General features: G+C 40.1%; 1 protein-coding gene across 1 annotated transcript in view; it reads left to right on the top strand.

The window, feature by feature from the left end:
- CRYL1 (crystallin lambda 1) overlaps positions 1 to 17147 on the top strand; it is a 51053-nt gene that overhangs the window by 25394 nt on the left and 8512 nt on the right. Inside the window, exons 5-6 of the mRNA XM_054271569.1 lie at positions 756 to 950; positions 9236 to 9341. Of these exons, the coding sequence (XP_054127544.1) occupies positions 756 to 950; positions 9236 to 9341 (301 nt within the window). The remainder of the gene's footprint in view (positions 1 to 755; positions 951 to 9235; positions 9342 to 17147) is intronic.

Here is a 17147-nt window from a genome sequence, read left to right as displayed (position 1 = left end):
GTACAGCTGAAGGACTGCTGCTTTGGAAAGAGAATGCATGCGGTTTAACTGTCTGTAACACTATGACCTGAAGAACTTTTAGCTCTTTCCAGGATGTTCTTTAGCATTTTTTGGTTTTTACTGCAAAAATACATAACACAAAGGTCTTGACTTGACGAGAAATTACATTTAGGAAGAGTCAGGGAGAGGTAATTTATTTTTTTCTAAGTACAGTGTTTGAAGGTAACCTGTTCTGCAACATTTTCAAAGTATGTTTTATGTGATATCTGTTACTGTATTTAGCATATATTTACAGGCTTGGGGCCAGTAGCTGCTTATCTGTTAAGTGTTGCATTTTACAGGTGGTGTTTTGCAATACTTTCGCTATAAAGTTCCTGTCTAAAAGGAAATGCCTTGCTTAATTTGGAAAGACAGGTGGTGACCATATGTCTTAGAACAACAACTAGCCTGAATATTGAGCAAACAGTTCCTCAAGTCAGAATAAAGTCTTGCAGTACTGTTTGAGTGCTGTCATCTCTGGTGTAGCTCCATGAATTTTGCTGGGGTTAAACAGAGTTTGATTTACTGCAAGTTTAATTTCTTTTAATTTGAGTTAATGCACCAGCTTTTATTGGATTAGTGAAGTCTGTCAAAGTCTGAATATCAGGCTTGCTGTGTTCCCTGGAAATTATCCAAGCTAGTGCCATCTATAAAGATGCTTTATATTAACTTGTTCTGTTGGTGGCTGATGTTCTTCTTTTGTTTTTCTTCTTGAGGTAAATCCACCTTACTTTGTGCCGTTGGTTGAAATTGTTCCTCATCCAGAAACAGATCCTTCTACGACAGAGAGAACATATGCCCTGATGAAGAAGATTGGTCAGTCTCCTGTCAAACTGAACAGAGAAATTGAGGGGTTTGTTCTGAATCGACTGCAGTATGCAGTGATAAGTGAAGCTTGGAGACTTGTGGGTGTATGTATATCTTCTTTTTCAGTACTTGTTCAGTTCTGTAGATGTGATAAGTGAGATTTTATATTTAAACACCCTTTAAATTTGTGTCATCTTTGTTCAGCTGTCCCTTATGAACATAAAATGTATATTTAAATGTAAAGTAAGCCCAGTAAGAAGTGATGTCAGTTACAAAAAGCAAAGACCGACAAAAATGAGGTGATATGCAATGGTAAAAATTATTCTTTATCCTGCTTTCTTTTTTCAGAATACTGTTATTTTTAGGGCAATCAAAAGAATTATTTTAAAAGCACAGGAAGCAAAATACCAATTTTTATTTTTGTAGGCTTCTCATAATTTTCTTTGGTCTTTTCTAGTGTTGTTGGCTTACTGTACAGTGGTCTTGAAAATATTTTAAATGGTTTTCTCTTTGGCCTTTCAGGAACTGCACTCATAGGTTTAACTGTTACTTGATACTTGTAGGTAAAGACAGATTTCTCCTCCTTCTGTCCATTCAGACTTCTAGCTGAGAATCATTTGTTTGTGTGCCTTCAGCTTTTCCCACAGTTAGCTGCTCTGTGCTGAGTCTCATCTTTCAGCAGGAGCTAGGTTATGAGTCTGTTGCTATTCTCTTGAGAAGAGTTTCAACTGAGCTTTAATGGGACTTACTTTCTTGTTGTGGAGTGTTTTTATTTTTCAAGCTGTTTAAAACAACCATGTGCACAAATGCAGGTAAAGATCTTAAAACTAAGGTAATATTTCTGTAAACAAAGCAATTCTTTTTCCAAAGAAGTGTTTAAACATAGTTGCTGAACTGATTTTGCTTACCTGTAGCTGGCTTTCACTAGCAACCTAATACAGCAATATAAAGGAGGTGGTGAATAATAGTAATAAGTGAAAGTGTTGTGAGGAAGGAACTGATCTACTACTGAAGATGTTTATTTAAATTATAAAAATGGCGTCTGTTGTTAAACTTTTAATACAAAGTCTCAAGTTTATGATAAGAAAAACACCTTCAGAAAGCTGTAGTCATGTTGGAAAACATAGAATAGAAAAGACAGGAACGTAAAATTACAGAATAGTTTGGATTGGAAGGAACCTCTGGAGATCTAATCCCATCCTCCTACTACAGCAGGGTGCACAGGATCACGTCTAGGTGGGTTTGAATAACTTCGGAGGAAAACATTCATTCTCATTGGGCAGCCTGCTCCAGTGCTCTGTCACTCTCTAAGTAAAGATTTTTTTTTTCTTCCTATTCAGATGTAACTTTCTGAGTTTTTAGTTTGTGCTTTTTGTCCCTTGTGGACCGGTCAGCACAGACATTCAGGTAATGTCTCAAAAATCTAACAGGATTCTTTCACATCTCGGAGCATAAATTCAATGGTGGAAGCCACTGCCATAGTAACCTAGGATGCTAAAAATTTGAATGGATCCAGGGATCATTTAGATACATTCATGTTGGACTGTGCAGAAGCAACCTCCAACTTCAAAGTCTCAAAGACTGGGCTGCTGGGAGCTGAGGCAGTACAGTACATATCCCTGAAAGTATCATTCTCTGTTTGGTCTTGCTGTGGAAGGCATTTAAGAACACTTCTTGGGCTGCTGTTGGAAAGGAAGTACTGAGTTGAAGCAAAACTTTAGTATGAACCTGTTATATGGATGCTTTTGTGGCAGTGGTGGTGATTTGAATAGTAATAAAATAGTGCTTGAAGGGCTGACAGATATAGAAAGTTGCTTTTGTTGTAAATCAAAGTTTCCAAGTTGTTCTGTTCTTGTAGAATTTTACAGCGTTTCAGCCAAACACACATTTAAACTTAACAACTTTGGTGGCTGTATTTCCATTCCAGAAGCCTGAACAGTAGCATCTGTCAAAGGTGTATAGTTTCAGCTGTGTGACTTCAGGCTGCACAGTGCCTTTGATGGGAGGAGGATCCCTGCAGATAGGTGAGAGCTGCAGGCCTGGGCCAGTTTGTGTGTTTCTACTGTTCTGCTGCCAACTCAGTAATTTTTATTGCAAGTCATGTTCTTTTCGTGTATTCCACTTTCCAAATAGGGAAACATAATTCTTGCTTCTGATTGTGAAGTCACTTTCCTGTTCTTACTGTTGAAAACATCAGTCTCCCCAACTCTATCTTTGAGAGACTCCTAAAAATCCGATTTTACTCATGTTGGTTACATCTCAAACAAATGTTTTCATTACTCTGAGAAGCACTGGGGGATTGTTGTGTTGTTTTGTTGGGGTTTTTTGTTGGTTGGTTGATTGGTTGGGGTATTTTTTGGGTTTTTTCAGTCAGTTGAGCTTATTTCATTAAAGAAACTAGTGGAAGTTTCTCCAGTAGAACTACTAATGTCCTGTTCAAGTCATTGGTGGCAGGACAGACATGCAGTACAGCTGTATTTACAGCATTTCTCTTGAAAACGTTGTAATAAATAGGCTGATTAGCTTGCAGAATATGTTTTAGTTCTCAAATTTGTCTGGGAAACTGACAACCTGTCAGTCTTTCTCTTTTCTTTAACAGCGCTCTGTTGGGATGGATGAGACATGGGTGAGGAGTCATGTTATGGGAGAAAGGCTCTGATACAGAGCATGACAGTAAAGATGCAGCTGTTTAGAAGGAAATGTGGTAAAGATATCTGCTTGCTGAATGCTGTGTGAGGCTTGCTGACTTCTGCCTTGTGGGTCCAAGAGTAGGACACACTTTTAACACAACCAGAAATCTGAGGTAAGGCTCTGCCAACACAGAAATCTGGGTGCAGGCTCAGGACTCCACATGGTGCTCAAGTTGCATGTGGCATGGATGCCGGAGCACAGAGAGGAGCATAACTCAGGGCAAAGAGATTAAAGCAGCAATGAGAAACCTGAGTGTTGGGATGCAGTTTGTCTTTGCTGAAGATGCTGGGGTTCCCAGCTGCACACACAGGGAGGCTGGCATTTTACAGCTGGGCACAAAATGAGTGCTTTGAATACAGGACTGGTCTGAATGTGGGAGTGGGAAGTGTAGTGGTAAAGTGGTAAAAAATAATAGGCTTGAAAGTTGAGAGCCAATTTGTTGGAAAGTAGGAGAAAGAAAACTCATTTGGAGATGCACTGTTGAATGCTGAGGACTTTGTTTATGTGGATCATTAGGAATGTAGATTACAGAATGCAGAAGTTTGATTTTACAACAACTCAGAAGCAAAGACCATGGATTCTTTTATGGGTCTAAAAGATGTACTTCAAGCAAGTGCTTCTCTTTGAAGCAAGAGTGCTACAAAATAGATTTCATTTTGGGTCTGAGTTAGTCTTTTAGTGACAAGATGTCTTTTCAAAGATTGCTTTGACTTGCAAGTCCCAAGCATTTGGGCAGTGCAGGTGTTCGTGGCAGGAAATTTTTGTATCAGTTATCTGTGTCTCCTCATGCTCCACATTTATTCCATGCTAAAGCAGATAGTGAGAGCACTCCCTTTCGTCTCTTTAAGGTCATGTGTCTGAGAACTTTTTGTAGGACCTCATAGCCTATCTGAGACTGGCATTCATGTAGGTTTCTTATTTATGTATTCAATTGCTAGGGCTCTGGTAGAAATGTTGCAAAGCTGATAAAAGCTGAGAGTAAAAGAAGTTCTGTGAGATGTTGAGGTTGAAGATCCTTATTCCTCTCTTATCAACCCTAAATTTTTATATTACCAATTTGGAATATTAGAATAACCTTCAGCCAGTGACAGGAAAAATACCTCAACTGCTTTCTCTGTTATTCTCTGTTACCATTTATTTGCTTTCTCACATCTCCATTGACAGTGGTCACTGGTGTGTCTGATTTTGTTCATAACTCTTGGAGCAGAAGCTTACTGCCCATATTTGCCTGGGAAGCACACTGTGCACTGTAGACATCATTACTTTTGTACTTTTACCAGTACATTTTAGAGTAGTTTAGGATTATGTTGCAAGGGGTATTAATTAAATGGCTTGACTTTATCTTGTTGTGAAGGTAAAATTTTGGTTAAACATAATCCAGAAAATAACAACCAAACACTTCAGGAGTCTCAAGCCTTACTCTGAGTAGCTATGATTGTCATTTAACTGTGGATCACTGAGTGAAATCTTACCTTTTTGAAATATTTCCCTAAGCATCACCTGGAATTTGCAAGGAGCTCATAAAACACAGCAGCAGAGATAGCAGGTGAAGCATAACAGTTTTTAACCTTGATATAATTTAGGAGTTTCAGCTGTTTCAGTTTTAGGAACATGTTAAAAGTGTTACAGGATGGATTGTGTACATACTCTACTTATCTCTGCATAACATTTTAATACTGTCTTAATGTGGTTTTTTTCTCTTAAAGTCGATCTTCTTTTATGTTATAGTCATTGTAAAACATGAAAGAACAGACAGCTATTAAATTTTTGTTAATATTTTGGAAAATAAAGTCATGGTTTGGCTTTGTGTCCATTTTAGTTTGTTTTTGTGGCAGTCAGGTGCATTGGCTTCAAATCATTAATTTATGTACCTCTCTTTTCTCAAGTGACTAGCTTAGCAGACTTTAAATGCTGACAAGACTTTTAAAGCCCAAATTCCTTACTATTAATCATACTACAGTGTTATTCAGACCCTTTTCCCAAAAGATTGAAGATATAGGATTAAACATTTAGTTACAGTGCCTCATAAAATGGGAAATATCATAAAAAGGAAATTTAAAGGGACAGGAAGAGAAATAGTTTTGATACTAAGTGTTTCTTACAGGGTGAGTGAGTGAGGGTGCCATGGAAGAAGGAAGATAAAGGCCAGTAAAGCAAGGAGGTGTGAAGTGTGGAGAACAACAAGTTTCTTAAACATTATGAAATGGAAAGATGTAGAGGGATATAGGAGAAAAGTTATCTGCTCAAAATGACAGGACTGGAAAAAGATTTCATCAGGGTGTGGATGGAAGGGACTTGATTGAAGTGATAGTGAAGTGGAGGGTGTAACAAGTACTGCTAAGACAGAATGCATGTATGGTGGCAATCAGAGGAAGAAAAAAGAAAGAATACTGAATTTGGGAAAGAGAGAGGATGAAGTGGCAGATTTGGAAGCAGAAAGTATGTGGTCCAGGAGGCAGTGAAGCCCAAAATAACTCTTCAACAGACTGGAGTGAACAGGAGAACATGATGAATCGGTAGAATCTGAAAAAAGTAAGATTGTGATGTCTTTTGGCCCTTACATTTGGTATGATTGCAAACCAAGTCCATGACAGAAGTTGTGATGTAGGTGTGACTCAGAGATGAAAAGAAAGACTGCTCATTAAAACCAGGCAGGTTGGGTCAGAGCCTAATGCTGGAGACTGCGGAACCACCACAGCTTTTTGGAAAGGTGAAAAGGATCCCTGCATAGGGAGAAGCACTAATAAAATACCAAAGGTTCATTAGGATAATCCTGTGGTATCACTGGAGATTAGAATCTCTAGGAAAATGAGATTATGGTATATAAATGTTGTCATAAGAAGTGTGAAGGATTCTGAGATAGTCTAGATTTTGAAATTTGACTGGCCAATGGGATCACTGAGGATTGTGGTGGAATTGATTTTAAATCTTAATTGAGTAGCTGTAAGAGCTTCTAGTGAACTCCTACCATAGTTCTTCCCACTGACAAGTGCTGGAGGCAGAGGCTTACCAGAAGGGTAATCCAGGATGAAAAATCCCCTTGGGAAGATTAATTCACACCTACACTTAGTGAAACCGGATGGGAACTCTTTCTTGTTTAGTTCCTAGCACAAACATAAATCTTTGTGGAAGACACCTTGCTGACCTTGCAGCCAGGTGAATCATTCCAACAACTGATTATCTCCTTACCATAAATGAGAGTAGGGTTATTGCCTAGGGTAGGAAGGTCTAACTTGTTTATCGTTTATGTGTTCTAATTTATGAAGAGAAGTAAAAATTTTTCTTTAGAAGGGTCTTTTTGACAAGAAGAATCTGAGCTCATTTGTGTAGAACACTGTATCCCTCAACTGAAGGGATCTGTCATAGTTTCCTTCTGGTAGGAGCAATTTTTGCCTTTTGGCAGCTGAAAACATCAAATTGCAGCTATATCAAAAGGCCAAGAGCAAAGTACTCATGATTCTGAGGGCACCTGGTCTTCAAAAATATGAGGACTATGGACTATGGTATCCAAAGAAAGTAAGTTATTAATTTGGAAATTATTTTCCAATGATTCTAAAGTGCTTCAAGAGCCTGTTAACTCTTTTAACATTATGTTTACAGTTTTTAACTGCTGCTGTGGTTCAAATGCTTGTCTGGAATTTGTGGTTAGTCTTTTGTCCACAAATCCATGTCAGCCAGTGGGGGCAGGGGGGAACTACTCATCAAGCACAGCTTTAGCAGCACAACTCATTGTTTGGATGAAGCATTCCCTACAGAAGAACACTTTTGTTGACTTTGCTGATGTTGTTCAGAGAAGTTGCATTGTCATGTCAGGGGAAAAAGCTTTCACAGAATGTATGGTGCCTGTGTTAGTTATCCTGATGCTGGTCTGTAATCTGAATTCTCTCTGAGGTTTTTGTTTAGTCCTGTTTTTATGCAGACCTTTCTGTCTGCCTCTAGAGGAGTTTGCTTACCATGTCTATGCTTTACCTTTAATTTGAAGAAAATAATGCTTTCTTATCCCTGCCATTTTATGGCTAATTGTTAGGAGAACTGTGTGTTCCAAATATGGTACATAGATCTTAATAATTATGTCAGTGTTTCCTTTTCAAATCAGAGTTCTGCAATAGGGATTCAGACTGGCTTGGTTGATAGGAACAAGGCCTACTAACAGGTTGAGTCTTGAGGTTGTCTTACAGAAGTTTCAGTATAGGCCTGAGATGATGAAACTTGATGTCTGTGGCCAGCTGTAGAAGTTATGTTCATTTGTGGCTTTAAAGTTTCTTTTAAAGTAGCAGTAGATTATGTAAATCATGGATGCAGGAAGACACTGTGGGTGAGATTCAGCTCATTTAAGATGGGATCTTGAAAATGTAGACTGTGATATCTAAGCTTCTTACTCATCTTTCAATTGGTGAGGAGAATTAGGCCCTTTTAGGACACAACTCATCTTACCTCCTCTAGATGCCTGCTTTAGGATGCTGATTTCCTTTTTCCCCTGGTGATTATGAAGAGAGTCTAGATGTCTAGCTTAGATGTCAATGTCTACTACAGATCAGAAGAGCTGTGTGCCCGTAACTCTAGCCCATGACTGCATGATACAAAGGGGCATTCAGACAGGGCCTTGCAAGAGAGAAACTTAACAGAAAATGATGTGGTTTTATCTAAGCAGATGAGTAAATGAGTATGAGTATTCTGAAGCTTAAAGGGACTTGTTAAGGAAGAGGCACTGAGTAGGCTGAGCACCTCAGAATAGGGTAAAAAGATAAATTACAAGCAGTTCAGCATCTCTTCCACCTTCCTACCCAGAAGGAAATGTTTTCATGTCTCTGGGAATAAAGAGGACAAGTTCTCAAAACCTGATCAAAGCAGTTAGAACAAGTCTTCATTAAGTCATATCTTTCTAAGAGGTGGAAAACAACCTCATGTAATAAAAAGTATTCTTCTCAAGTAAATCTGTTCAGGTAAAGAACTGTAAATCACTTTTTACAAGCCTTTCTGTGCTTGCCCCAACCTGATGGAGGCATTGGCTGTTTTGTAAGTGCTGCATGTGGGTGGAATAGCAATGCTCAACTTCTAACACAAGAAGTGCTTCATTTTGCTTGCTGTGTATCCTGCCAGCTCTCGAGATGTGAGGCTGTCCGTGAACTCGAGAACCCTGGGCAGGTTGAGGCTGAGTAGGTTGAATGTTGGGTGAGTTTTGTGGAAGGGAGTGGCAACTGCATTGCCTGCGTGCTTGGACCCAGCCTTTTTTGCAGGTGGCCTCAGGAGCAGTACCCTCTGGTGCACCACCATTCTACTAATTGGGACTCTGCCCAAAAATCCAGAACTAAGATAATATGAAGGGAGGTGTAAATTTAGCCAAAATTCCTGTATTTAAAAGGAGTGATATAGCACTTGGATTTGATATAAACTCTTTAGGCCATGTGCTATTAAGAGTGTCACGCTTGCTTTCTTCTCCAATTCTCAGTTTCTGGGACTAGGAAGTACAGTCCTAGAGATATGAATGAATGCTTATGCTGAACTGTATGAAAGCTTGCATAGTAGATGGACATTTCTGGCAAGCAGTTTGTTTTTCTCTTTGAAATCCTAACTGCTATTTCTAGACTTAGTTTTTATTACTTCCCTAATTTTTAATTATATACAAAAAAAATGGGAAATTTTGTGTTAAAAGCAAACATTAACCTGTCTTCCTTCCTGTTGTACTTTTGCTGCTTAGGAAGGAGTAATATCTCCTACTGATCTAGACCTTGTGATGTCTGATGGATTGGGAATGCGATACGCATTTATTGGACCTCTGGAAACCATGCATCTTAATGCAGAAGGTAGGTAGTGTAAAATGTTATAAATATGAAGGGAGGGCTTGCTTTGCACAAGACACTGGAAATGTTATGTAACAAACCAGGTTAGGATTGCTGCAACTAGGCTTGTCTCTTTTTTAAATGTAATGCTAAGGAAAACTTATTTAAAGTGTGAGGTCAGTGGAAGGAAATGGATATTGATTATCTTGTTTCAAATGATCAGATGAAAGATAACAACCTATTAAAACACTAGCTGTGTAACAAATTTTTTCTGAGATTCATCCCATCATACTTTGATAACATTGCTGTAGTCATAGTTCTGAACCATCTGAGTGTCAGGTAAAAAAAAATATTGAAAAAGTTTAGCTGATAATCCAGTGTCAACAGAAAATCACTTTCCACACATGAATACCCCCCTGCTGCTGAATTTGTAGCAAAGCTGAATTTGTAAATATCCCTGGAGCTGCTGTGTTTTAAGCTTATATCCTGAATGAAATAAAAGTACTTTTGTCAGCAAAATCCTGTGCATACAAAGCTGACTTGACAAAACAGTCAAGAAACAGTTTGACATCTGTCTTGCATAATTAATACGTTTAGATGTTTTTATTTACTTGGGATTCACATATACTATTCAAAAAAGTGAATTGTGTAAAATGAAATAAAAATTATGGATCAGCGTCACAAAGGTTTGAGCAAAGATTTCAACAAAACACAAAAACTTGAAAAAGTTAAGATCACCTAAATACTAGCTCTTTATATTATGGGCTGTGTCTTTATTTTGCTATTGTATGGTCCTTGACATGGTAGGCTCTGCTCTGCTGCTGGATCTTCTAGGCAATGCTGCAGTACACTTGTGCACTGAACCATTTCCACAACAGCACCTTGTTGGCTGGCTCAGTAACTTGGGTTGTGAGAAGGATTGCTTCACTCCTGCACTTGCAGATACATTGTCTCTGAGTCTAGGGCTGCTCCTGTTTATGGGCTCACAGAGTGACTCAGGCTCTTGCTCTCATCAGTTGGTTTAAATCAAAATTGCTGATGTCAGGACATGTGATGGCTTATGTTCATAGTTCTGTGCCAGTGCCAACTTCTCTTTGGTTGCCCAGTATTGCTTCACATAATGTGGAATAATATTGCCAAGGATTTGCTTGACTAACCTGATCTCCTTCTAAAGCAAGATGATCTGCTTAGTGAATGAGGAAAAAGATGTTGTCTATCTGGATTTTAGTAAAGCCTTTGACACCATTTTCCAAAGCATCCTCCTGGAGAAACTGGCTGCTCAATGCTTAAAAGACTGTCTGGATGGCTGGGCCTAGAGAGTGGTGAGGAATGGAATTACTTTCAGCTGGAGGCTGGTCACAAAGTGGTGCTCCCAGGGTTCAGTGCTGGGCCCAGTCCTGTTTAATATCTTCATTGATGATCTGGATGAAGAGATCAGGTGTGCCCTTAGTATGCCCTTAGTAAATTTGCTGATGACACCAAGTTAGGTGGGAGTGTTGATTTGCTGGAGGGCAGGAGGGCCCCGCAGAGTGATCTGGTCATACTGGATGTCAAGACCAATTGCATGATATTCAACAAGGCCAAGTCCAGGTTCTGCACTGTGAGACTTGGCCTCACAACAACCCCAGGCAGTGCTGCAGGCTGGGGGCAGTGCCTGGGAAGCTTCCTGGTGGAAAAGGACCTGGCGGTGCTGGTTGACAGCAGCTGAACATGATCCAGAGTGGGCCCAGGTGGCCCAGAAGGCCGATGGCATCCTGGCCTGGATCAGCCAGGTGTGGCCAGCAGGAGCAGGGCAGTGACCGTCCCCCTGTACCCAGCACTGCTGAGGCCACAGCTCCAATCCTGCGCTCAGTTCTGGGCCCCTCAGTGCCAGAGAGACATTGAGGGGCTGGAGCGTGTCCAGGGAAGGGCAACGGAGCTGGGGAAGGGTCTGGAGCACAAGTGCTGTGAGGGGCAGCTGAGGGAGCTGGGGGTGTTCAGCCTGGAGAGAAGGAGGCTCAGGGGGCCCTCATCACTCTCTGCAGCTGCCTGACAGGAGGGTGCAGCCAAGTGGAGATCAGTCTGTTCTCCCAGGTAACAAGTGATAGGACAAGAGGAAATGGCTTAAAGTTGCACCAGGGAAGGTTTAGATTGGATATTAGGGAAAAATTATTCATGGTAGGGGTTGTTAAGCATTGGAACAGGCTGCCCAGGGAAGTGGTTGTGTCGCCATCCCTGGAGGCATTGAAGAGACATGTAGATGTGGCAGTCAGGGATGTGGTTTGCTGGTGAACTTGGCAATGTTGGGTTAACAGTTGGACTTGATCTTAGAAGTCTTTTCCAACCTAAAGACTTTATGATTCTATGAAAGCCTTCTCCGATGCTCTGTACTAATACTGTCTTTTTTTTATTTGCGGAAGGAAGTGGAGGTGCACACAAAAAAGTGCCTCTATCCTTTTCATTAGCCTGTCAGCTTCACAGCAGCTGCCATCTTTTACAGTATAAGATATTAGTTGCCCACAGTCTTAAACTATTTGTTAATCAGTGAGGAAGGATGAAGGAAGCATGTGAGAGAAAATAGTGTTATTTGTAGAGGGAGAGTCCCTCTTTTTTTGTTTTGTTTTGTTATGCTGATGTGACATTGTTTGGATTTGAATAAATTTATTCCAATTATTTTTTCTGAGATCAGTGTTTCTTCTTTCCCTGTGGGATGCATACATCAAGATCCTGCCCTGAACTTCCTATGGGCTACTGTCACTTTTTGCCTCTGTTAGTTCTTACATCCTTTCCTCCCTATTCATAAAGGATCCTATCAAACCTATTATCTAGGCCACTTCAGGTTACCATGTAATCAATGCATGAATATTAGGAATGCTGACTATATGGCTGTGAGCCAACTGCCTTGAACATGGAATAAAATGACAGCGTCAAGTCATTAGAAGGAGCAGAGACAGCAACAACAGTTTGAGGACTGAATTGCAACAGACAGGAAAGAAACTGCTTTGGGGAGGAAAAAAGCCTACCCAAACTGCATAATAATATAAATTTGATTGTTGATTTCATCAAATAAAATTAATGTTGATATCTGTTTTAGATTTTGAGTTTATCCTCTTATGATTTCACATGCCAGCATCACAACAAATGCTGTTAAGTCTTTTACAAGGAAGATCAGTAGACTTCACTACAGTCAGTTTGCATGTTCACTGTTGTAGGATTATGTTAGCAGACACTACATCCCACCTGTACATGTACTGGGCAATCTGTGAATATAGTGAAGATGTTCCAGCCTCAGTGAGATTGTATTTCTTAATCGCTTGTTTCTTGAAAAATCTGGTTTCTTCTTTTTTGTTTTTTTAAGCCCTTGCAAGCAATCATCTGTAGAAGCAGAGGCTAGACTATAACATCCTGTGTTTTACAGGTTTGCAGCAAGTGTTCTTAATATGTATTTCATAATTGGCTTAGATCAGATATTTTGTTAGTAGGTTATTTAGTGAGCTATAATTGGAACTTGATCTAAACTGCCAATATCAGCAGAAGAGTTGGATGGTGGGAGGTTGAAGGATCTTTATCTTATATCAACACCATTCCAGGATTATATTCTACCTGTCACTCACTGAGGTATTCATAGAGGTGTCTATAGGAGTTATGTGGAAATTGGGACTGATGTATGGTCCCTGTAAAGAAAGTGCAACTATCCAGTAAGCTAGAAATGAGTCTTCATGATCAATATTATGTTTCTCTTACAGAAAATGGGAATATTTGCTCATTTTAGAAGCACTTGCCAGGTGAATTGGTTTTGGATGATAGGGGCAGAATGATTGTGCTGTGTGAAAAGCACAAAATATGAAAAAGAAAGAGTGGAGAATCATTAAGTCATAGTTGAAAGGGAGGAAATTTTACTTTTTTTGTTGGGCAAGACATAGCCAAGTGTAGTTTCTAAGAATTATTCTAAACAGACATGCTGGCTGGTTCAAGAGCAGAGTATATTTCCATTGCTATGGCCACTACTTCAGTACTGCTGCACAGGGAGCAAACCAAGTTTTAACCCAGTTCAGGAGCTTTTGTACTGCAAGCTGGTCAGCAGATATGAGAATGTCTAAGGTAGTAACATCTAAGAAAAGGAAGACTGCCTTCTTTTCTGTCCAGTCTATGTGTTATGTTTTAGGATAATAAAATATCTCAACCCAATTCAGGATACTTGTAAAAGGATGCTACTGAGATGGAGTATCACAGTGGTGTATAATCATACAAACCCTTTTAATGTTCATAAACCCACCATATATTTCATATGTGTTTACATGCATTCAGTTCCCTTCCCAATAGGCTGAAAAAAAGCAGTTTATAGCCTTCTAGAAATGCTGTTTGCCTTTGTGGAGCTGCAGGGCTTTTTTGTATGAAAGAGTTTATATGCAGTAAGTCAAGGTGTGAATTTTTCAGAATACTGGCTGCTGTGCACCAGTTTCCTTCTATGGGCTCATAGGTGTAAAGTAGTTCCCTCTGCTTTCTGACAGGAACACATGACTTTGCACAGGAATTCTTGGAGCTTTATTCCTCAAGTCCTTATAGATGGTTCCCAAAGAAAGTGTCTTGATGCATTAATGAGAGTGTGAAATGATCACCAAGTGGTTCAGACTGAGGAATTCATCCCAAGTTTGAAACTGATCTAAGAAAATAAGCAGTTCATAATGACTCAGTTTTATTCCTTGATCCAGCAGGCCTGTGTCACAGACATCTTTTGTGAAAAATCCTTTCTTTAGGATTTTTCCTCCTGGGAAGCTGAGGCCCCAGAGAAAGAATGTAAACACTGGTTATCTGCTGCTGTGAAATGCAACAGGTGCATCTGTGATTGGCCCATGTTGGATGTGTACAATTAAGAGCCAATCAAAGGCCACGCTCTCTCTGGGACAGAATCAGAGAGAGCTCCTTTGTTTATTTATTCTTTTTCTATTCTTAGCTTGCTAGCATTCTGAGATCTTTCCTTCTATTTCTTTTAGTATAGTAATAATGTATATGTACCATGAAATAATAAATCAAGCCTTCTGAACATGAGGTCAAGATTCTCGCCTCTCTCTTCACCCTGAAAGACCCTTGCAAGCGCTGTAACAGGCATGCATTGCTGTTGAGATGGTAACACTGGCACAACAAGAATAAAACCTTTTTTGGTGCTACCAGTTTTTCAGTGTAGTTCCAAGTATTTGTGTGATTAGAGCCGTAAGTGAACTCATATGGCAATTAATGTAGTGTAAAAAACGTCCTGTGAATTCACACCCTAGCTCAGAGCATGCATCTGTGTTCAGACACACCTTTGATGAAGATAGGATTACATTTAAAAAGTTGCCCTTGGAGGTGTGATGTCTAGAAATGTAATCCCTCTATCATTAAAAAAGTTTGGAACTTTTGTTTCTCTGAACATAATATAACCATGTCAGATTCCTTCACGATGTTCCCTTTTTTCTGTTAAAATAGGCCCTTTTTTCTGTTATCATCCATCTTTCACTGCAGGCTCTTCTTAGATTTTATGTGCTAAAGTCAACCCCACCCCAGTCTTTTCAAATTGTTGATGCTATTGCATCAGTGGCTTGACCATCATGCCTCCTCTCTTTGAGTCATTACAGTATCTTAATATGCTGCTCATCAGGTTGAAAGTCATCAAGTATGGTGGAGCACCCTCTCTTTGGCATGTTCCCTGTCCATGCCAGTGACACTTGCTCCTGACTCTCATTCCATGTCACAAAGTGTCTCAGTGCTTGCTAGGCTGGTTTACCGAGTTTGCTTGCTTGTATCCTTCAGCCCTCATGCCTGTTGCCTTTCTTGTGAAGAGAAAGGGATGAGACAACATACAAGAAGCTGATACTTTAAAGTGCTTACAAACTATAATGCATGAATGTACTACATTTTATACTGTTGTGTTTTCACTTCTCTTTTCCTACTGCTACAGTCATTATCCTCCTTATGAACTTCACTTGTAGTTTCTCTCAGGGCAGTGAAGCACTTAGTGCATGTTTCTAAGCTAAGTATCTGTCCTGAGTTCCTTTTCCTTCATCAATACTGTGTTCATCTTGGTGATGCAACTAGAGGCATTGCAGCAGTAACCATGTTTGCACCACACCTGTGCAAGTTCTCAGGTAAGGAGCTGCAAACTCTAAGTGTGGTTATTAGAACAAATTCTTGTGGGACAGTTCATTAGCCATTTTGGAAACTGCCTGAAGTCTCACCGAAACTGCATAAGCAGCAGCTTATTCCATTATTGGAGCCTTGTGTGTCCTAGATACATATGGGCAGCTCAAGAGCCTTGAATCAATGCCTTTGTCTACACGTTCTTGTAACTAGACTGTAGAAGTCAGAAATGCTGACAGAGTTTGGGATTTTCAAGGAAGATAGAGTATTCCCCTTTTCATCTCTATAATCTTGCATGTACTGCCCCCTAGAACTTTTTGTAACTCATTCTTCTTCTTTCACCCTGCCATAGCTGTGACTAAGTGGTGGAAAGAAGATTCAGGAAACTCCTACCTTTCCTGGAAGTGTTTCTGTTTTGTATTCATAGTTCTCAGTTGCCTGCTGCAACATGTGCCTCCTCCCATGGCCTCTTTCCTCCAACATTGGCTAGGTGAGCGTGTGCAAGACAGGGGAAGGTTTAGACAGGGAGCCAGCAAACTGCACAGACAAGAGGAAGCTATCATCCTTTTCCTCTGTCCCATCTTGTGTCATTCTTGTTCTCCAGTTGGAGATAACGCGGCACAGTGTGGGCACAGCAGTGGCCCACACAGAGAGATGGTTGTTTTCATCAACCCCATTTACCATCTTGCTATTTTTCCACCTCCCAGGTGCTCCTGTTTCACACTGTTTGCCAATGCTGATTCTTCCAGCTTAAGCTGCTCCCTGGGTAGTATCAACAAGGATTAAAGAGATTCTATCATATTTGTTTGCTTTCTTGTCCCTATGATCCAGCCAAGGGCTCTTATCCACCCTTGCAATAGCCCTGACCCTTGAACCAAAGGACTCCAAGTCTAAAGGCCTGGAGTAAAATATTTGCTATGAGTTTGCATTGAAAAGCAAAGTGATTTTTTTCAGCAATATTCCCCATTGCTCAAGTGCCAGCTTCAAGAAGGCATTCAATCAGTTGATACTGATTTATGGAATCAAATTAAAATTGCATTTCACACTGGAAGAACTGTCTTGAGTTATTAATTTGAACTACGCATTTTTTTTAATCCTTGAGTGAGATTGCGTGTGTATTCGAACTTTTGGTCTACTGACTTCACTTGAGACTTGAAAGATTTTGCAGTGCCCATACCCTGCTTGGCGTTCAGCATATGTGCCTGCACGTTACCATGTCAGCCACAATGTTGATATCATCTGTGCTAATGTTACTGCTCTTCTCTAGACCTCTAAGTTTTTTCTCACTTTTTCCTCTTTTGCTGACATTGCATAAGGCTTCTTTTTATTCTTACATTACATGCAGTGGGTGAATTGTGCTATCCAGCCTGCATTTGGCACGTCTCTGCTGCATTGATGAGCTACACCCACCCAGAAATTGTTCTGATTCATTCAAGCAGTAGGTGAACTGCCAGGAGATGCTTGATTTCCAGGTCTAGCTGGCTGAGTGAGCTTTAAAGGCCATGTCCAGCTCAGGAGTTTATACTCAGCAGATAAATGGCTCAGCCACATCCAAGCATTCAGCTTTCCCAAGATAACAATGCACTTGAGGCTTGTGAAAAAGATTTCTGGTGCACACTCTTCTAGGCTACCTTCTCATTACTACCACAGTCAAAACTACTCAGATCTGTGGTATTATTGCACAAGCTTACCAGATGTTTGAAGGGTTCCCGTTGACTTTTGGAAAAGTACCAA

This window comes from Melozone crissalis, unplaced genomic scaffold, assembly GCF_028551555.1.
Source record: "Melozone crissalis strain CALT ecotype California unplaced genomic scaffold, PUWL_Pcris_2 ptg000013l_1, whole genome shotgun sequence".
NCBI classification, from domain to species: domain Eukaryota; kingdom Metazoa; phylum Chordata; class Aves; order Passeriformes; family Passerellidae; genus Melozone; species Melozone crissalis.
This window is presented reverse-complemented; position numbering and strand designations above follow the sequence as displayed.